Source organism: Oncorhynchus tshawytscha, linkage group LG10 (genome assembly GCF_018296145.1).
Source record: "Oncorhynchus tshawytscha isolate Ot180627B linkage group LG10, Otsh_v2.0, whole genome shotgun sequence".
In the NCBI taxonomy this organism is placed as follows: Eukaryota; Metazoa; Chordata; class Actinopteri; order Salmoniformes; family Salmonidae; genus Oncorhynchus; species Oncorhynchus tshawytscha.
The window spans coordinates 17961375-17985286 of record NC_056438.1 but is presented as its reverse complement, the minus strand read 5'-3'; the positions used below and the strand labels follow the sequence as shown (position 1 = coordinate 17985286).

General features: G+C 39.2%; 1 protein-coding gene across 1 annotated transcript; it reads right to left on the bottom strand.

The window, feature by feature from the left end:
• Positions 1-1963: 1963 nt before the first annotated feature.
• pik3c3 (phosphatidylinositol 3-kinase, catalytic subunit type 3) lies at positions 1964-20685 on the bottom strand. Its single transcript, XM_042329338.1, is given in 18 exon segments — positions 1964-2563; positions 4736-4801; positions 4890-4959; positions 5170-5298; positions 5578-5729; positions 7666-7685; positions 9266-9333; positions 12690-12768; positions 12996-13132; positions 13232-13303; positions 13470-13568; positions 13779-13806; positions 13808-13857; positions 17257-17273; positions 18293-18393; positions 18507-18650; positions 18882-19070; positions 20287-20685. Coding segments are annotated over 18 exon segments (1506 nt in total). The 5' UTR covers positions 20352-20685; the 3' UTR covers positions 1964-2543.
• Between the last annotated feature and the right edge of the window lie 3227 nt (positions 20686-23912).

The following is a 23912-nucleotide window of genomic DNA, read 5'->3' as shown; positions in this document are numbered from 1 at the left end:
CTGTTGCCCCATCCTACCTCTGGCCTGACCCGCTGTCTTTTACCCGTGTCTGACACCTCATTCCTGGGGGGGGTTACACATCACTTTTGCTGGTGGTGCACTTTTTCTGGTACATTAGGAAACCCAGGGGGGTGGGAGAGAGAGTGAGAGGAGACGGATGAGAGGCATGGAAGATGGTGGAGTGAAAACAGTGGCCCCATTCAAATCCTCCTCAGTTCTGGAACACTCATATTCATAGAACTGTGTCGGGGATTTTGATTGATGTTAGGTTAATGTTGGACCGTCAGTGAATCCAAACTAAGCAGTGTCTGCCTGCCAATCACATAGCTGTAACGTTATTCCACAGGCGTCCAACAGAGAATTCACATCTAACCTTGAACTGAGGTTTTTGGATGAGCTTTTTATGGGTCCTGCTATATTTGCAGTCAATTGAGTGGAAACGTGATCCAAGATGGACACCTTGTAGTTCGGCTCCCCACTGGTGTATGCTGGCTTGCTCTGCCACTGAGGTGAAGTTGGATTAGTGATTTATGTGGTGTTCAACATGGTGACCTTTCTCGAAAAGGTCTAATTTATGTGTCAGCTGAAGCCGTCTCTGCTAGAGTATCTGAAATGAAATACATTTAGCATTTTTACTTTCCATTCAGTGCATACCGTTCTTTGAATGTCAAGTTTGCTCATATGTAAATGTAAATTAACCAAAGAGGAGAGGGGGAAAAAGAGACAAATGCATATGCGAGAGTACAGCGGAGCTTGAAGAAAAAAACAACTCACAAGCCTCATAAAAACAGCTTGAAATGAGGTAACATTCAGTGCAGATGAGGGCACGTGTTTCAGATCGGCTTATGAAACTGTTTGCACAGTGTAGGTGTAATTGATGGATTCTTTTTCTGTATAATTCACTTTCTAACACCATGAGTTAGTGTAAAATTAGAGAAATATTTCAGAGTAATTTGAAGTGCTTTTGTGTCTGATAAATATGTAACAAGTTTGTTAAAATACTGTATCTTGCTTTGTTTTTGTTTTCCTAACTGGTTGAATAATGAAAGAAGTGGGTACTGCTGTTCATTTGTGCATAAATAAAAAGCAACTTAAAGGTTACAATTGCAACTGTGAGGGTCAAGTCAAAGTCCTGGTACCTTCAAAAAATACAGAAGTGTAAATGCAATGTGTAGTAGTGTCCTTTCTTGTACTTCATATAAAAAATATCAAAAATAATCTCAACTAAAAAGCAATTTACAAACGTTACAATTGCACCTATGATCGGCTTTACTATTTCCTTCAAACCAGTTGACGTTGTGTTTCTCGTGTTTGAGCTGACACACAGACCCAGTTTACATCCCAAATGGCAGTGTTGTCATTTTATAGTGCACAACCTTTGACCAGGAAGTATACACCCTATAACGGGAACAAGGTACAATTTGAGACACAGCTCAAGTGACAGAAGCACACAGGCATGACCACACCGACCAATTCAGATGACGAGCGGTTAAAGTTACGACTCTATAGTGTGAGAATGAAATCAAACACGTGTACCCTTTAATTCATAAAGCAAGTTGCATGCTCTACTTACTTACAAAATGTGATCTTATGTCCACAATAGATGTCTATATGATACATTTAAAAAAAAAAAATGGTATGATAAATCTTTTAAAAATACATTTACCTTACATTTCTAAAGATAAAACATACTTTTAAACTCCATTAAAAGCTATTGCCTTTATGGTCCTCACTAGGAATAATAGATACTTTAAAATGCCTTAATTCATTTCAGAAAATGCATTTGACTAAGGAAAAGGCCATATTCAGAACTACATGTGCCCTATATGAAGGAGAGGAAGTTGTGGTCCATCACGCTCTCAATCACAGGATACTTATGGATGCCAGGTGTAAACGCCACGAAACATGCAAGCCTCACACACAGCCTGGTATTATACACAGAGACAAGGCAACACCAGGGTTATACCGTAGCAACAGGGTTTTATTTGGCCATACATCTCATATGTTGAATCAATAATATACAGAATATATACAAAATGCTAACGCACAGTCCGGGTTTAGTTTTCTCCATTCTTGCAGTGAGCAGAGGTTGGCAGTGCATCATTGGCCTCTGTTCAGTAGTGTCATGGATGGATCCTGTCAAGCTCTCTCTCTCTCTCTCTCACACACACACACACAATTTTGGGTTATGTAAAATATATTTCACAGAGGTTTAGATGGTACAATGATTCTCTACACTCTGCTTGTTTTGACACCAACTGAAATTAAGTTAAACATTCACATTTTTGCAACCAGGAAATGGTGGAGCGATTTCTGCATACAGTATCTTTGAGTGTGTGTACATTACTGCATTTAAACATGGGATATTGTTTTTCAACAGGAAAAGTAAAAACAATTGCTGGAGTGCGTCTTTAATGTCACCCACACCAAGGCCTGGGATTGGTCCGAGACAGTGAGGTGGGAGGGTGTTAGTAGCAGTAGACTCACCACAGCTCTTGACGTAGGTGTCCATCAACTCAGCACTGATGCCATAGGGCCCCTTATCACTGGGGGCGTGTTTTCTCTAGAGAGACACAGTACAAAAGGAGAGAAAAGATAAGAGTCTTACAGACTATCACTTATAAGAACCTACGGCAGACATGATATCACAAGACAGGTCTACTGACACAGACATGATATCACAAGACAGGTCTACTGACACAGACATGATATCACAAGACAGGTCTACTGACACAGACATGATATCACAAGACAGGTCTACTGACACAGACATGATATCACAAGACAGGTCTACTGACACAGACATGATATCACAAGACAGGTCTACTGACACAGACATGATATCACAAGACAGGCCTACAGACACAGACATGATATCACAAGACAGGTCTACTGACACAGACATGATATCACAAGACAGGTCTACTGACACAGACATGATATCACAAGACAGGTCTACTGACACAGACATGATATCACAAGACAGGCCTACTGACACAGACATGATATCACAAGACAGGTCTACTGACACAGCCATGATTTCACAAGACAGGTCTACTGACACAGACATGATATCACAAGACAGGCCTACTGACACAGACATGATATCACAAGACAGGCCTACCGATAGACATGACATATTAAGACAGGTCTACTGATAGACATGACATATTAAGACAGGCCTACTGATAGACATGACATATTAAGACAGGCCTACCGATAGACATGACATATTAAGACAGGCCTACCGATAGACATGACATATTAAGACAGGCCTACCGATAGACATGACATATTAAGACAGGCCTACCGATAGACATGACATATTAAGACAGGCCTACTGATAGACATGACATATTAAGACAGGCCTACTGATAGACATGACATATTAAGACAGGTCTACTGATAGACATGACATATTAAGACAGGTCTACTGATAGACATGACATATTAAGACAGGTCTACTGATAGACATGACATATTAAGACAGGTCTACTGATAGACATGACATATTAAGACAGGTCTACTGATAGACATGACATATTAAGACAGGTCTACTGATAGACATGACATATTAAGACAGGCCTACTGATAGACATGACATATTAAGACAGGTCTACCGATGATTTCAAGACAGGCCTACTGACAGACATGACATATTAAGACAGGTCTACCGATTTCATGACATATTAAGACAGGTCTACTGACACAGACATGATATCACAAGACAGGTCTACTGACATATTTAAGACAGGTCACAGACATGACATATTAAGACAGGCCTACCGATAGACATGACATATTAAGACAGGTCTACCGATAGACATGACATATTAAGACAGGTCTACCGATAGACATGACATATTAAGACAGGTCTACCGATAGACATGACATATTAAGACAGGTCTACCGATAGACATGACATATTAAGACAGGCCTACCGATAGACATGACATATTAAGACAGGTCTACCGATAGACATGACATATTAAGACAGGCCTACCGATAGACATGACATATTAAGACAGGTCTACCGATAGACATGACATATTAAGACAGGCCTACTGATAGACATGACATATGACATAAAGACAGGTCTACCGATAGACATGACATATTAAGACAGGCCTACTGACATATTAAGACATGACATGACATTAAGACAGGTCTACCGATAGACATGACATATTAAGACAGGCCTACTGATAGACATGACATATTAAGACAGGCCTACTGATAGACATGACATATTAAGACAGGTCTACTGACATAGACATGACATATTAAGACAGGTCTACCGATAGACATGACATATTAAGACAGGCCTACCGATAGACATGACATATTAAGACAGGCCTACCGATAGACATGACATATTAAGACAGGTCTACCGATAGACATGACATATTAAGACAGGCCTACTGATAGACATGACATATTAAGACAGGTCTACCGATAGACATGACATATTAAGACAGGCCTACTGATAGACATGACATATTAAGACAGGCCTACCGATAGACATGACATATTAAGACAGGTCTACCGATAGACATGACATATTAAGACAGGCCTACTGATAGACATGACATATTAAGACAGGCCTACCGATAGACATGACATATTATACAGGTCTAAAGACACAGACGTGCACAGAGTGACGATGGTAGACAAACATCTAGTATACGATACAATGGTAAATAGGCTCTTAGACAGAAATATCTTGATCTACTACCTGGATTGTTTCCTTCAGTGGCCAGGACTTCAGCCACAGGCACCGACTGGACAAACTGCATGAACCCTAAAGGAACAACAGCACCCAGATCAGAGGTTAAAGGTCAGAAATCACTTCCTGAGACAGTATTCGACCTTACATCATTGGTGCTCACCATGCTTGGTGCTTGTGGCCAGCACTTTGTAAGGCGTCAACTTCAGGTCTAGATTCTCTTTCCTCAGCAGCTGAGAGAATGTCCATCAGATTTCCATTAACAATACACAGCCACTTAACCTTCTGAGTCAGGATAAAATAAACAGCAGTCTGTTTGGCAGTAATGTTTGTTTCTGACCTTGTCCATAATAATACAGTATTATGTTTATATGATATGATAATAATATGTTGATGATATTGTAATAATAGGTTGATATGGTAATAATACGTTACTTTCTGACCTTGTCCATGAGAGAGATGATCTGTAGGATGAGCTGGTCTTGTCTCAGGTCGTCTCCGTGTTTAAAGATGACAGGATACATCTTCCCTTCCTCAGCCTTGAAGATCAGCTTGGCTGGCATCAGAGCACTCTATAATACACAGAGATACAGTGACGAGATTACACAAACACATAAAGGTACATTACCAGGTACCCATTTACACTATCACACAACAAGCATTGTCTATGTATGGCCCAAACACTGCTACTACACACTAATCCAGGGGAGAGGTAGAGGTGGAGCAGGAATAATAGATGAGAGGGAGGAGAAAGAAGAGGTTGAGAGGGAGGAGAAAAGGAGAAGAGCAAGAAAGGAAGAGGAAGAAAGAGATAGGAGGTTGAGAGGACGGAGGGATGGAAGGTGATGTACCTTGAATAGTGTGGCGGTGTCTGGTACGATGCCTCTGATTCTCACCGAGGGTTCCAGAGGCAGAGGGATGGGGTCAATCTCACACAGGTTCACCTTCTCATTGTCCGCCAGCAGAGCCTGCAGTCGCTCCGTCTGAAACAACGGGGGCGCCACTGACAACCATCCCAATCATAACACCATATAGTCACAAGGAAGGAAGGCTTTTGTGTGTGTGTGTGTGTGTGTGTGTGGCAGCATTATGTTGTGTGGGTGCTTTGCTGCAGGAGGGACTGGTGCATTTAACTTCATTGGGATAGGGGGCAGTATTTTCACTTCCAGATGAAAAGTGTGTCCAAAGTAAACTGCCTGCTACTCAGGCCCAGAAGCTAAGATATGCATATTATTTGGATAATTATTTGGATTTGGATAGAAAACACTATAAAGTTTCTAAAACTGTTTGAATGATGTCTGTGAGTATAACAGAACTTATTTGGCAGGCAAAACCCAGAGGACAAACCATTCAGAATGTTATTTTTTTGAGGTCACTCTCTTTTCAATGTGTTTTCATTGGGAATCCAGATTTCTAAGGGGCTTGCTTGCAGTTCATATCGCTTCCACTGGATGTCAACAGTCTTTAGAAATTGGTTGAGGTTTTTCCTTTGATAAATGAAGAAGTAGCACTGTTCAGAACGAGGGTAGAGAGAAGTGTACTGTTTGTTAGAGGCGCGTGACCTGAAAAGCATGCTCCACTTTGTTTTCCTCCGGTATTGAACACGGTTTATTCCGTCTTAAATTTGAGCGATTATTTACAATAAAAAATACCTAAAGTTGTATTAGGAAAGGTGTTTGAAATGTTTGGACAAAGATTACAGGTAACTTATGAGATATTTTGTAGTCATGTTGCGTGTGTTGGAACCGGTGTTTTTCTGGATCAAACACGCCAAATAAATTGACATTTTGGATATATATCGAAGGAATTAATCGAACAAAAGGACCATTTGTGATGTTTATGGGACATATTGGAATGCCAACAGAAGAAGCTCGTCAAAGGTAAACCATGAATTATATCTGTATTTCTGTGTTTTGTGTTGCGCCTGGTGGGTTGAAATATGATTGTCTGTGTTTGTTTGCTGGGGTGCTGTACTCAGATAATAGCATCGTTTGCTTTCGCCATAAAGCCTTTTTGAAATCTGACACATTGGCTGGATTCAAAACAAGTGTAGCTTTAATTTGGTGTATAGCATGTGTGATTTCATGAAAGTAAAATTTTTATAGTAATTTATTTTAATTTGGCGCTCTGCGTATTCACTGGATGTTTGCCAGGTGGGACACTACCGTCCCACATATCCCAGAGAAGTTAACAAAATAGATGGCATCATGAGGGAGGAAAATTGTATGGATATATTGAAGCAACATCTCAAGACATTAGTCATCAGGAAGTTAAAGCTTGGTCGCAAATGGGTCTTCCAAATGGACAATGACCCCAAGCATACTTCCAAAGTTGTGGCATTATGGCTTAAGGACAACAACATCAAGGTACAGTGAGGGAAAAAATGTATTTGATCCCCTGCTGATTTTGTACGTTTGCCCACTGACAAAGAAGTGATCAGTCTATAATTTTAATGGTAGGTTTATTTGAACAGTGAGAGACAGAATAACAACAAAAAAATCCAGAAAAATGCATGTCTAAAATGTTATAAATTGATTTGCATTTTAATGAGGGAAATAAGTATGACCCCCTCTCAATCAGAAAGATTTCTGGCTCCCAGGTGTCTTTTATACAGGTAACGAGCTGAGATTAGGAGCACACTCTTAAAGGGAGTGCTCCTAATCTCAGTTTCTTACCTGTATAAAATACACCTATCCACAGAAGCAATCAATCAATCAATCAATCAGATTCCAAACTCTCCACCATGGCCAAGACCAAAGAGCTCTCCAAGGATGTCAGGGACAAGATTGTAGACCTACACAAGGCTGGAATAGGCTACAAGACCATCGCCAAGCAACTTGGTGAGAAGGTGACAACAGTTGGTGCGATTATTCGCAAATGGAAGAAACACAAAAGAACTGTCAATCTCCCTCGGCCTGGGGCTCCATGCAAGATCTTACCTCGTGGAATCAGCCCAGAACTACACGGGAGGATCTTGTCAATGATCTCAAGGCAGCTGGGACCATAGTCACCAAGAAAACAATTGGTAACACAATACGCAGTGAAGGACTGAAATCCTGCAGCGCCCGCAAGGTCCCCCTGCTGAAGAAAGCACATATACATGCCCGTCTGAAGTTTGCCAATGAACATCTGAATGATTCACAGGACAACTGGGTGAAAGTGTTGTGGTCAGATGAGATAAAAATGGAGCTCTTTGGCATCAACTCAACTTCACCGCATCAAAGGGACGATGGACTGGGCCATGTACCGTCAAATCTTGGATAAGAACCTCCTTTCATCAGCCAGGGCATTTAAAATGGGTCGTGGATGGGTATTCCAGCATGACAATGACCCAAAATACACGGCCAAGGCAACAAAGGAGTGGCTCAAGAACAAGCACATTAAGGTCCTGGAGTGGCCCAGCCAGTCTCCAGACCTTAATCCCATAGAAAATGTGTGGAGGGAGCTGAAGGTTCGAGTTGCCAAACGTCAGCCTCGAAACCTTAATGACTTGGAGAAGATCTGCAAAGAGGAGTGGGACAAAATCCCTCCTGAGATGTGTGCAAACCTGGTGGCCAACTACAAGAAACGTCTGACCTCGTCTAACGAGTGGAGGACAGAGGAGCCTCTTAAAGAAGAAGTTTACAGGTCTGTCAGAGCCAGAAATCTTGCTTGTTTGTAGGTGACCAAATACTTATTTTCCACCATAATTTGCAAATAAATTCATTAAAATTCCTACAATGTGATTTTCTGGATTTTTTTTCTCATTTTGTCTGTCATAGTTGAAGTGTACCTATGATGAAAATTACAAGCCTCTCTCATCTTTTTAAGTGGGAGAACTTGCACAATTGGTGGCTGACTAAATACGTTTTTGCCCCACTGTACTTATATCCCTCATTAAAATGCAAATCAATTTATAACATTTTTGACGTGCGTTTTTTAAAATGTTTTTGTTGTTATTCTGTCTCTCACTGTTAACATACCATTAACATTATAGACTGATCATTTCTTTGTCAGTGGGCAAATGTACAAAATCAGCAGGGGATCAAATACTTTTTTCCCTCACAGTACTGGGAGTGGCCATCACAAAGCCCTGACCTAAATCCCATAGAAAATGTGTGGGCAGAACTGAAAAAGTGTGTGTGAGCAAGGAGGCCTACAAACCTGACTCAGTTACCCCAGTTCTGTCAGGAGGAATGGGCCAAAATTCACCCAATATAATGTGGGAAGCTTGAGGAAGGCTACCCAAAACGTTTGACACACGTTAAACAATTTAAAGGCAATACTACCAAATACTAATTGAGTGTATGTACACTTCTGACCCACTGGGAATGTGATGAAAGAAATAAAAACTGAAATAAATTATTCTCTCTACTATTATTCTGACATTTCACATTCTTAAAATAAAGTGGTGATCCTAACTGACCTAAGACAGGGAATTATTACTAGGATTAAATTTCAGGAATTGTGAAAAACTGAGTTTAAATGTATTTAGCTAAGGTGTATGTAAACTTCCGACTTCGACTGTATATACACACACACAAAGTATGTGATCCTCACCAGTACAGATAATTGGCCAGTGTTGAATTCTTACAAGCACGGGAGATGAGGAAGGTACACAGGTCCTGCTGTAGAAGACAAATAGCATTGAGTTATATACCGTACTAAACATATTAGTTATATACCCCACTAAACATATTAGTTATATACCCTACTAAACATATTAGTTATATACTGTACTAAACGCATTAGTTATATACCCTACTAAACATATTAGTTATATACCCTACTAAACATATTAGTTATATACCCTACTAAACATATTAGTTATATACCCTACTAAACATATTAGTTATATACCCTATTAAACATATTAATATACATAAACATATTAGTTATATACCCTACTAAACATATTAGTTATATACCCTACTAAACATATTAGTTATATACCCTACTAAACATATTAGTTATATACTGTACTAAACGCATTAGTTATATACCCTACTAAACATATTAGTTATATACCCTACTAAACATATTAGTTATATACCCTATTAAACGCATTAGTTATATACCCTACTAAACATATTAGTTATATACTGTACTAAACATATTAGTTATATACTGTACTAAACATATGAGTTATATACCGTACTAAACATATTAGTTATATACTGTACTAAACATATTAGTTATATACTGTACTAAACATATTAGTTATATACTGTACTAAACATATTAGTTATATACTGTACTAAACATATTAGTTATATACCCTATTAAACATATTAGTTATATACCCTATTAAACATATTAGTTATATACCCTATTAAACATATTAGTTATATACTGTACTAAACATATTAGTTATATTCTGTACTAAACATATTAGTTATATACCCTACTAAACATATTAGTTATATACCGTACTAAACATATTAGTTATATTCTGTACTAAACATATTAGTTATATACTGTACTAAACATATTAGTTATATACCGTACTAAACATATTAGTTATATACCGTACTAAACATATTAGTTATATACCCTACTAAACATATTAGTTATATACTGTACTAAACATATTAGTTATATACTGTACTAAACATATGAGTTATATACCGTACTAAACATATTAGTTATATACTGTACTAAACATATTAGTTATATACTGTACTAAACATATTAGTTATATACTGTATAAACATATTAGTTATATACTGTACTAAACATATTAGTTATATACCCTATTAAACATATTAGTTATATACCCTATTAAACATATTAGTTATATACCCTATTAAACATATTAGTTATATACCGTACTAAACATATTAGTTATATTCTGTACTAAACATATTAGTTATATACCCTATATTAGTTATATACCGTACTAAACATATTAGTTATATACTGTACTAAACATATTAGTTATATACTGTACTAAACATATTAGTTATATACTGTACTAAACATATTAGTTATATACCGTACTAAACATATTAGTTATATACCCTACTAAACATATTAGTTATATACCGTACTAAACATATTAGTTATATACTGTACTAAACATATTAGTTATATACTGTACTAAACATATTAGTTATATACCCTAAAACATATTAGTTATATACCGTACTAAACATATTAGTTATATACCCTACTAAACATATTAGTTATATACCGTACTAAACATATTAGTTATATACTGTACTAAACATATTAGTTATATACCCTACTAAACATATTAGTTATATACCGTACTAAACATATTAGTTATATACCCTACTAAACATATTAGTTATATACCGTACTAAACATATTAGTTATATACCCTACTAAACATATTAGTTATATACTAAAACATATTAGTTATATACTGTACTAAACATATTAGTTATATACCGTATAAACATATTAGTTATATACTGTACTAAACATATTAGTTATATACCCTACTAAACATATTAGTTATATACCCTACTAAACATATTAGTTATATACCCTACTAAACATATTAGTTATATACCCTACTAAACATATTAGTTATATACCCTATTAAACATATTAGTTATATACTGTACTAAACATATTAGTTATATACCCTACTAAACATATTAGTTATATACCCTACTAAACATATTAGTTATATACTGTACTAAACATATTAGTTATATACTGTACTAAACATATTAGTTATATACCCTACTAAACATATTAGTTATATACCCTACTAAACATATTAGTTATATACTGTACTAAACATATTAGTTATATACTGTACTAAACATATTAGTTATATACCCTACTAAACATATTAGTTATATACTGTACTAAACATATTAGTTATATACTGTACTAAACATATTAGTTATATACTGTACTAAACATATTAGTTATATACCCTACTAAACATATTAGTTATATACCGTACTAAACATATTAGTTATATACCCTACTAAACATATTAGTTATATACCGTACTAAACATATTAGTTATATACCCTACTAAACATATTAGTTATATACTGTACTAAACATATTAGTTATATACCGTACTAAACATATTAGTTATATACTGTACTAAACATATTAGTTATATACCCTACTAAACATATTAGTTATATACCCTACTAAACATATTAGTTATATACCCTACTAAACATATTAGTTATATACTGTACTAAACATATTAGTTATATACCCTACTAAACATATTAGTTATATACTGTACTAAACATATTAGTTATATACCCTACTAAACATATTAGTTATATACCCTACTAAACATATTAGTTATATACTGTACTAAACATATTAGTTATATACTGTACTAAACATATTAGTTATATAAAACATATTAGTTATACACTACTAAACATATTAGTTATATACCCTACTAAACATATTAGTTATATACCCTACTAAACATATTAGTTATATACTGTACTAAACATATTAGTTATATACCCTACTAAACATATTAGTTATATACCCTACTAAACATATTAGTTATATACCCTACTAAACATATTAGTTATATACCCTATTAAACATATTAGTTATATACCCTACTAAACATATTAGTTATATACCCTACTAAACATATTAGTTATATACTGTACTAAACATATTAGTTATATACCCTATTAAACATATTAGTTATATACTGTACTAAACATATTAGTTATATACCCTACTAAACATATTAGTTATATACCCTACTAAACATATTAGTTATATACCCTACTAAACATATTAGTTATATACCCTATTAAACATATTAGTTATATACCCTACTAAACATATTAGTTATATACCGTACTAAACATATTAGTTATATACTGTACTAAACATATTAGTTATATACCGTACTAAACATATTAGTTATATACCGTACTAAACATATTAGTTATATACCCTACTAAACATAACAGAAAATACTTTTCATTCCAACTTTATTTTCATCTCTTACCTCGAGGTTCTCGCTGGCCGCCCCTTCTTTTCCTTTCTGGACAGGTGAGGGCACCGCTGGAGCAGTCAAGATCTGGGGACTGGACACACACAACCAATTCACATTACACTGTTAGAACACAGTAATGATAAACAATTCTATATATTAAAAACGATCTAAATGCAGAAGGTCAACAAATTCTGAACTGGAATGTTTACCTGACCTTTTTTTGAAAGAACACACACATTTCTGTTTCATGTTTTAAAATATTTCCTGTTTTTTGTATACTGCTAATATCAGACACATTCACATCGCGAACACACGCACACACGCGGTTGTTGTCGAGTGACGGTACTGACGTTGAGCTGGTCTCGTGTGGCAGCGTTAGGCTTTAGGTCGTGGTCTGACGGTCCGCACCGCAGGCTACGGGCTAGCTTATGGTGCTTGCTCTCCAAAAGGTTCTCCTATAGCAGGGAAAGAATCAATACAATGCATTCAACTCAATACATGATCAATATGTCGATAACTGAACGTCTCCCTTTGGGTGTGTGTGTGTTTCTCACCATGCACATCTGAGGGTCGGGGACTTTGACGATGTCAGCGCTGGTGAGCACAGGTGAAGTGTCATCTCCATCCTGGAAGGGGAGGAGTTCAAGTCAATCAGCAACCACATCACCATGGCCATCAACCAATCAATAATCCCTTTCAGAACTACCACAGTATTTTAATGCCACAAAAACGTAATACCAACCGTGTGTGTGTGTGTGTGTGTGTGTGTGTCTGTGTGTATACAGTACCTACCTTCTCATAATAGACAATACTGTACTCTGGCTTTTCCCCAGTTTTGGCACGAGGAAACTCCACCATTAGGTACATGAAGTTGGAACTGCATTTCTCCCTCTGTGGGAACACAAACATACGACTGACTTTTGATAGAGGAAGATAACACAACGGTGTAGAAAAAGGAGAGATGAAGGAGAGATGATCTTTACATATTCACACGCAAAAGCATTTGTGATGGATGGGGTCTGACCCAACTGATTGTAAGTGTATGGCGCAATATATGATTTATAGTGACTGAAAGAACTGACCCCAGATCCTCTAACTCACCTCATTGATCATCTCTATTCCTCTGAAGGTCCAACCAGTCTACCTTCACCATGTGACCCTGCCGGTGGGCCTTGGTCAGCTAGAAGGAGAGAATGAAGAGGTAGAGGGAGAGGAACGGAGGAAAAGAAAGACGGAGCAGTGGAGGAAAGATGTAGTGAGGTTAGGAATAGAGGATACAACAGAGGTGTAGCAGAGATGTGCAGAGAGCTAGCTCGGGCCAATCAGAGCGCAGTTTGGGTGCCAGCGGCCAATCCAGCGCAACGGAAGTACGGAACAGAAACTCAGCAGCCAATCCGCTCAGCGTCAGTGTGTGTCCGGGGCACACAAGAACACCATCCACCAGGGCTGTTAGAACTCACCCGGAACTTGGTACAGTTTATTTTCACTATTTACAATCAGTCTACACACTCGTGGGTCTACAGTGCCTTCCAAAAGTATTAACACCCCTTGACTTGTTGTTGTGTTACAGCCTAAAATTAAAATGGATTCAATTGAGAATGTCACCGGTCTACACACAATACCCTATAATGTCAAAGTGGATTTTTTAAAAACAAATTAATAAAAAATGTAAAGTATGCAGTCAATAAGTTTTCAACACTTTTGTTATGGCAAGCCTACATACAGTGCCTTGCGAAAGTATTCGGCCCCCTTGAACTTTGCGACCTTTTGCCACATTTCAGGCTTCAAACATAAAGATATAAAACTGTATTTTTTGTGAAGAATCATCAACAAGTGGGGCACAATCATGAAGTGGAACGACATTTATTGGATAATTCAAACTTTTTTAACAAATCAAAAACTGAAAAATTGGGCATGCAAAATTATTCAGCCCCTTTACATTCAGTGCAGCAAACTCTCTCCAGAAGTTCAGTGAGGATCTCTGAATGATCCAATGTTGACCTAAATGACTAATGATGATAAATACAATCCACCTGTGTGTAATCAAGTCTCCTTATAAATGCACCTGCACTGTGATAGTCTCAGAGGTCCGTTAAAAGCGCAGAGAGCATCATGAAGAACAAGGAACACACCAGGCAGGTCCGAGATACTGTTGTGAAGAAGTTTAAAGCCGGATTTGGATACAAAAAGATTTCCCAAGCTTTAAACATCCCAAGGAGCACTGTGCAAGCGATAATATTGAAATGGAAGGAGTATCAGACCACTGCAAATCTACCAAGACCTGGCCGTCCCTCTAAACTTTCAGCTCATACAAGGAGAAGACTGATCAGAGATGCAGCCAAGAGGCCCATGATCACTCTGGATGAACTGCAGAGATCTACAGCTGAGGTGGGAGACTCTGTCCATAGGACAACAATCAGTCGTATATTGCACAAATCTGGCCTTTATGGAAGAGTGGCAAGAAGAAAGCCATTTCTTAAAGATATCCATAAAAAGTGTTGTTTAAAGTTTGCCACAAGCCACCTGGGAGACACACCAAACATGTGGAAGAAGGTGCTCTGGTCAGATGAAACCAAAATTGAACTTTTTGGCAACAATGCAAAACGTTATGTTTGGCGTAAAAGCAACACAGCTCATCACCCTGAACACACCATCCCCACTGTCAAACATGGTGGTGGCAGCATCATGGCTTGGGCCTGCTTTTCTTCAGCAGGGACAGGGAAGATGGTTAAAATTGATGGGAAGATGGATGGAGCCAAATACAGGACCATTCTGGAAGAAAACCTGATGGAGTCTGCAAAAGACCTGAGACTGGGACGGAGATTTGTCTTCCAACAAGACAATGATCCAAAACATAAAGCAAAATCTACAATGCAATGGTTCAAAAATAAACATATCCAGGTGTTAGAATGGCCAAGTCAAAGTCCAGACCTGAATCCAATCGAGAATCTGTGGAAAGAACTGAAAACTGCTGTTCACAAATGCTCTCCATCCAACCTCACTGAGCTCGAGCTGTTTTGCAAGGAGGAATGGGAAAAAATTTCAGTCTCTCGATGTGCAAAACTGAGAGAGACATACCCCAAGCGACTTACAGCTGTAATCGCAGCAAAAGGTGGCGTTACAAAGTATTAACTTAAGGGGGCTGAATAATTTTGCACGCCCAATTTTTCAGTTTTTGATTTGTTAAAAAAGTTTAAAATATCCAATAAATGTCGTTCCACTTCATGATTGTGTCCCACTTGTTGTTGATTCTTCACAAAAAAATACAGTTTTAAATCCTTATGTTTGAAGCCTGAAATGTGGCAAAAGGTCGCTAAGTTCAAGGGGGCCGAATACTTTCGCAAGGCACTGTAAGTTCAGGAGTAAAAATGTGCTTAACAAGTCACAATAAGTTGTATGGACTCACTCTGTGTTCAATAATAGTATTTAACATGATTTCTGTACCCCACACACAAATCTGTAAGGTCCCTCAGTCGAGCAGCGAATTTCAAACACAAATTCAACCACAAAGACCACAGAAATGGACCTATGCCTCACAAAGTAGGGCACCTATTCGTAGATGGGTAAAGTAAAAATAGAAAAGCAGACAATGAATGAGCATGGTGAAGTTATTAATTACATGTTGGATGGTGTATCCCTACAAAAATACAGGCGTCCTTCCTCAGTTGCCGGAGAGGAAGGAAACCGCTCGCGGAATTTCACTATGAGGCCAATGGTGACAGAGTTTAATGGCTGTTATAGGAGAAAACAGAGGATGGATCAACAACATTGTAGTTACTCCACAATGCTAATCTAAACGACAGAGTGAAAAGAAGGAAGCCTGTACAGAATGAAAATATTCCTGTTTGCAATAACGCACTAAAATAAAACTGAAAAAAAAGGCAAAGAAATGTACCTTAAGTCCTGAATACAAAGCGTTATGTTCAGGGAAAATCCAACACAACCCATATTTTCAAGCATGTAGGTGGCTGATCCATGTTATGGGTATGCTTGTCATCGTCAAGATCTAGGGAGATTTTTAGGTTAAATAGAAACGGAATATAGCTAAACACAGGCAAAGTCCTAGAGGAAAAGCTGGTTCAGTCTGCTTCCAACAGACACGGAGACAAATTCACCTTTCAGTAGGACAATAACCTAAAACACAAGGCCAAATATACTCTGGAGTTACATACCAAGATGACATTGAATATTCCTGAGTGGCTTAGTTATAGTTTTGACTTAAATCGGCTTAAAAATGGCTGTCTAGCAATGATTAAGAACCAATCGGATAAAGCTTGAATACTTTTTTAATAACAATACCAAATATTGTACAATCCAGGTGTGCAAAGCTCTTAGAGACTTACTCAGAAAGACTCACAACTGTAATGGCTGCCAAAGGTGATTCTAACATGTGGCTGTGAATACTTATGTAAATTAGATATTTAATTTTGAAAAAATACATAAATATGTATATTTAAAAAAAAACTGCATATTTAGTTAAAAGAAATTCATGTTAGCAGGCAATATTAACTAGGGAAATTGTGTCACTTCTCTTGCGTTCAGTGCAAGCAGAGTCAGGGTATATGCAGCAGTTTGGGACCCCTGGCTCGTTACGAACTGTGTGAAGACAAAAACCATAATTAATTTGCCAGAATTTTACATAATTATGACATAACATTGATGGTTGTGCAATGTAACAGCAGTATTTAGACATATGGTTGCCACCCGTTCGATAAAATACGGAATGGTTCCTTATTTCACTGAAAGAATAAACGTTTTGTTTTCAAAATGATAGTTTCCGGGTTTGACCATATTAATGACCTAAGGCTCGTGTGTTTATTATAATTAAGTCTATGATTTGATATTTGATAGAGCAGTCTGACTGAGCGGTGGTAGGCAGCAGCAGGCTTGTAAGCATTCATTCAAACAGCACTTTCCTGCGTTTGCAGCAGCTCTTCGCAATGCTTGAAGCACAGCGCTGTTTAGGACTTCAAGCCTATCAACTCCCGAGATTAGGCTGGCAATACTATAGTGCCTATAAGAAGATACAATAGTCAAAGGTATATGAAATTTGGGCTGCAATTTCTGATGCTGGTAACTCTAATGAATGTATCCTCTGCAGCAGAGGTAACTCTGGGTCTTCCATTCCTGTGGAGGTCCTCATGAGAGCCAGTTTCATCATAGCGCTGAAGAAACTTTCAAAGTTCTTGAAATGTTTCGTATTGACTGACCTTCATGTCTTAAAGTAATGATGGACTGTCGTTTCTTTTTGCTTATTTGAGCTGTTCTTAACATAATATGGACTTGGTCTTTTACCAAATAGGGCTATCTTCTATATACCACCCCTACCTTGGCACAACACAACTGATTGGCTCAAACGCATTAACAAGGAAAGAAATTCCACAAATGTTCTTTTAAGAAGGCACACCTGTTAGTTAAAATGCATTCTAGGTGACTATCTCATGAAGCTGGTTCAGAGAATGACAAGAGTGTGCAAAGCTGTCATCAAGGCAAAGGGTGGCTATTTGAAGAATCTCAAATATAAAATATATTTTCATTTGTTTAACACTTTTTTGGTTACTACATGATTCCATATGTGTTATTTCATAGTGTTGATGTTTTCGCTATTAATTTACAATGTAGAAAATAGTAAAAATAAAGAAAAACCCTTGAATGAGTAGGTGTGCTAAAACCTTTGACCGGTAGTGTACAGTCAGCAGTATTCAGTCTGGCTTTGCTGTAACAGATAAATTACAAACAGACAACACAAAACGTTCATTTTGATTTTGCCGACACAGTACAGTAATATAAAGTATTTGTCCTGTTTTTTGAGATGGACTTGGGACTCACCCATATTTGCCGAAGAGGGTGACGGTGGTTCCCCCCACAGGGGTGGCTCGGCCCGGCCCGTACACATCCCACACCGTTAGGGCCACCTGGGCACTCTGGGGCAGGTCTGGGTACTTCACTGGCAGCCTCAACCACTCATTCCAGCTGGGGGAGGGGAGAAGGTAAGTGCGAGAGTGAGAAAGAGAGAAAGTTTACAGAACAGTTCACAAGGACTATATTATTTTGTATCTATTATAGTGAGATTGGACTACAATGGGAAATACAAAGCCCGACCAGGTCAAAGAGTGGCTCAGAGCATCATTCAACTATCTCCTTCAGTCTTTTAAGAGATTATGTCAATTTGGGACACTATATCCTAAAAAGGGTGTCACTCACTTCCAGCAGGTGCTGAAGGCCTTGTAGGAGGTGCGTACGGGCAGCGCCAGAGGCTTGTCCTCTGCAAACACCTGACAGGTAACATAGAGGTCTGAGCAGCTCTCCTGGTAAAGGCCAGAGAACCAGAGCATGGGATCCTGCAGCAGCGCCTTGTAGCTCTTCTGCTCCCTCTTGCCCTCCAAGCTGCCTCTGTGGAGGGGAGAAAGGGAGAGAAGGGGACAGGGGGGAGGCGAGAGAGAGAGGGACAAGAGGGAGGGGGCGAGAGGGACAAGAGAGATGAGGAGAGAGGGACAAGAAGGAGGAGGGGAGAGATGGGGAGAGAGGGACAGGGGAGAGAGGGACAAGAGAGATGAGGAGAGAGGGACAAGAAGGAGGGGAGAGAGGGACAGGGGAGAGAGGGACAAGAGAGATGGGGAGAGAGGGACAAAAGAGATGAGGAGAGAGGGACAAGAGGGAGGGGAGAGATGGGGAGAGAGGGACAAGAGAGATGGGGAGAGGGAAAAGAGGGAGCGGAGAGGGACAAGAGGGAGAAAGGGACAGGAGGGAGGGGGAGAGAGATCATGTGAGATTAGAGATAGATGAGGGAGGGGAGTAGTTTGACACCACCACCACAGTTGTCCCTGGTTAATTATTACCCTCTGCTTAGCTGAGGTTCTAGAATCTAGACAAAAGTAGTAGATCAATGTTAGATCTAACACGGCGGGTGTCGATTTACGATATATCTATGAATGATCGCCTGCAAGAATATTCACATTTGGCTTACTTACTTTCATTGTCACTCGGGATTATATGTGTGCATGCTGCTGTGTTGAGACAACGGTTAACAATCCCCTGACAAATTGTGACAAAATGCATCACAATATTATTCCAGTACATAACGGCCGAGCTGGAAGCGCTAAACTACATGGTTTGTTGAGAATTATGGCCATTATTTACGGGCCACCACAGCAGAGCCCAGCTCGTTAATAGAAGTCACGAGAGGAGCACTAAACCGATGAGCCGTCGGAATGTGCATGATGTCAACAACAAGCGAATTGTGCTCCAAAATAAGAACCCTCACCGGGCACGTTATGGTGCCGTGATATCGGTTGAGTCATGATGTTGCCATGCTCGCTTAGGTAAATAGAAGACAAACAACTAGGTAGAAATGATGCGACTTTTGGGCAAGCGGTGCAATCATTCTTCATCCATGCAAAGTGGCATTAGCTGGTCAACATTTGGAGACTCGAGGTCCATGATGTCATTGCTGTCAACATGTTATCAATCGTATGCAGTTAGAAAGCTAGTAGTAGCTAAACTGACTGCCACTGTTTGCTTGACAACATTATGTAAAACATTTTCGTTACGCTATACGCTAACTTGCTACTTTAATGTGGCCAGATAGTAACCCAAGTAAAACACTAACATTTTCAGTTGAACATTAATATCCAAGTCACAACTGTACACATAGTTAAATTTGTCTGTGTCCATCTTTCGTCGACTTCGTTACTCATAAATCACAGCGGGAAATTGGATTGTAGCTACTAACTTCAGCCTCCTCACAGACGGTGGGCTCGCTTGCAAAGGCCTATTTGAAAAAACACCATGGGTAACGTTAGCGTTCAAGCAATACAGTCTCTCCACTTGGCATTTTTTTACTGAAATACAGTCAGTTTATAAACGAGCAGTCCAATCGAATGTGAACTTTAATCGTCTCGATTCACGGGAATGACATTATAGCGACAGATGACTTTTCGGACATGATTATATTTTTTTGTGAGCACCGCAAAGGCATATAAAGCTGACGTCAGGGAAAAGTAATCGATATCTCTTTCTCTGCCAATGATGGCGTGTGTTGTCAATCGTTGTTTTTTAAGGTTGATTTAGCTGGTCTGATGGTTCACTTACTTCCTAAAGAAAGGGAATTTGGGGGCTGGTTTACTGGATATAATCTTAAAGGCATAGCCAACATAAGTAAATATATGGCATTCGATTTCAATAAAAACATTTACAACAAGTGTCTTTTTAATATATACCTATGTAGAAATTAAATGTTTTACTTTCAACTGTGTTTTCAATTCAAGGTGGCTACAGTTCATTGGCCAGAGTTCATATGTTAAGAACTAGCACATCTTTGTAGGGTAGTCTTGACTATGGTTGTTGTTGTTTTGGTGGCTATGGGCATCAAGAAACCAGATTATAATGTACTGGCCAGGCTTCCTCAGTGTAATGTTCTCTGCTTTAGAGAGAACATTCCAGGAAGTCCAGGAACTCCAACCACCTTACCAGAAGTGTATTCATTATGTACACCGTAGCAAAATGTTTCACAACAGAAAACATTTTGCAATGAAAACAAGAGTTTCTATTGAACACATTCAGGTAGGTCCCTCCTTGTTAATCCCGTTAGCTTCCGTTTGGAAGTGATGGACAGTGATGGAGAGTAGTGGGGCTCCCAAGTGGCACAGCGGTCTAAGGCACTGCATCTCAGTTCTAGAGGTGTAACTTGGCATGGTTCAATTCCAGGCTGTATTACAACCGGCCGCGATTGGGAGTCCCATAGGGCGGTGCACAATTGGCCCAGCGTCGTTAGGGTTTGGCCGGGGTAGGCCGTCATTGTAAATAAGAATTTGTTCTTAACTGACTTGCCTAGTTAAATTTAAAAAAAAATGAAATGTAGTTTAACTAATCATTTAATTACATTTGGTTGTAGCTTGGTGGTAGCTGAACTAAATTCAAATCTTGGTAGTGTTTTCGGCAGTTAAGGGTAGCTTCAGAGTAGCTTAACTTCTTCCAGTGTGAAGTAATTGGTAGCTTGGTAAACTATATTTTCAGAGTATCTTGCCCAGCACAGCTTAATGAACACACCCCTGGTTACATAACCCAAGCTGATGAGTCAGTCTCCACAACAGCAGGACTGCGTCCCAAATGGAACCCTATTCCCTTGATGGTGCACTACTTTTGACCAGGTTCCATATGGGTCTGGTCAAAAGTACTGCACTTTATAGGGAATATGGTGCCTTTTGAGACACAGAGTAGAGGTAGCTGTGTCCTCTGCTCTGCAGCGACACGCTCCACTCATAATTAAAGAGGTGTTTAAGAAGGCAAGGCCCATTGCCTCCCCAGTGCAGTGTTCGTGTGTGTGTGTAAGTGTTTGAGTCAGAGAGAGAGTTCATACCCAACTCAATCGCTCCTTCTGTGTCCGCACAGTGTCAATCCTAAAAAAGGAGGGTTTGTTCGGGACATGTGATTGGTCGGGAAGAGTCGTCCTATCCGAGGAAGCGCGGTAACGCTCCCTGAGCCAGAACAAAACATTAGCTCATCTCCTTCCACTTTCTCTATCAAGTCTGCAGACAGACAGAGATCATAGGAAAAACCTGCGATGAGGAACAAGTTTTTCACAAGGCACCCCGGGGGCCTCACAATTTGTTTTACGCCCGTGTTCCCTCATACCCCCACAGAAGTCTGGAGGGTGTTGATAGGTTCTCCCTCGCCAGCCAGGGGTGCCACTGACCACAGGGCCTTGACGTGTCTTGGTCCTGTATTGGTGTGTGTGTGTGTGTGTGTGTGTGTGTGCGTGTGCGTGTGCGTGTGCGTGTGGATGTGTGTGTGACTCAGAGTTGCCCCTGTCTCTACAGATCCACAGCTCAACTTGTCACAGTCTGAGGAGGAACATGTCCTGACTCTGGGGCCTTGTCACCACTAACGCACCACATTCCCTATATAGTGCACTACTTTTGTACCAGAGCAATATGGGTCCTGCTCAAGAGTAAGGAAGGGGAAAGGGTTTACCTAGTCAGTTGCACAACTAAATGCATTGAACCAAAATGTGTCTTCCACATGTAACCCAACCCCTCTGGATCAGAGAGGTGCGGGGGTCTGCCTAAATCAACGTCCATGTCATTGGCACTAATATTCTCCCCTCCTAGAACCTATGGATCCTATACAATAGGATGACGATGGTTTATGACGGATTCACACTCTTTGATTGACAAGGTGTTGTGTAGGATAGCCCTCTTAAAAAGAAATGAATTAGTGTCACACCCATTGTTACCTTCATGGACGAGCAGTGAGACTGTCTGTTAGTGGGTCATTGAAGGCTGGGGACGCTGTGTCCCTACCTCTCACAACAGGTTGTTGGTTCACACCATAGAGATGTATAACGATCTCTACTTGGTAATAAACGGTTTTGCATGGACATTGCCATTGAGGGCTTCCACCATTTTAAAGTAGTCCACACGGGGTAATTCCTACAGGTTGGGATCATTGTCTTTTCTTGAAATTGTTTTGCCTAGTTTGTAAATGGCTTTGAGCTATATCTCCAGCACTGCAGGTGGCGGTAAAATACCACTATTAGCTTTACACTTTTTTAAAACATTAAAATAATATACATATATATATTCTTTTTGTAGATAGCTTCAATGGTGCCACCCATGCTATTAAATACACTATAATTGTACAGATACAAAGCTGAGACCTTTTTTCATCTCTATGGTCCACACACACACAAAACACACACGCCTGCCACCTGCATGCAGCAGCCATAGCAGCGGCCACTATAACAGTCATAAAACTAATCTTGTCCTTTATGAGCTTCCTCTTCCCAAAAATCCAGCAGTTCACTCTCCATCTCCCTCTCTGTCTCTGTCTCCTCTGGGGGGCAACTGACTGCTGCTGCTGGACAGGGCCCGCATGAGGTCACAGACTGGAGACACGGCAGGCACGCCATGACATCACTATGAGCTCATCCCAACAAGGCAGACAGGGGTCAGTGGAGGCAGTAGGCCACTGACTTCATATACAATATGCATCTGTGTTTGCATGTCAGAACGTCTTAGTAACCACATAGTAACACATCTGGTAAGAAAAAAATCAAAGGAGACACTGCCACTGTCATTTTGTTTCTCAGGTGGAATCCTAAGTGAGACTGTAATGAAGATTGGAGATATCTACTTCATCCCCAATATGGAAACTATATGTGAATGAGTACAGAAAGAGTTCAAATTTCAATCAATAGATCAACCAGCATTTATATCATGTTAGCCATTAATTCCT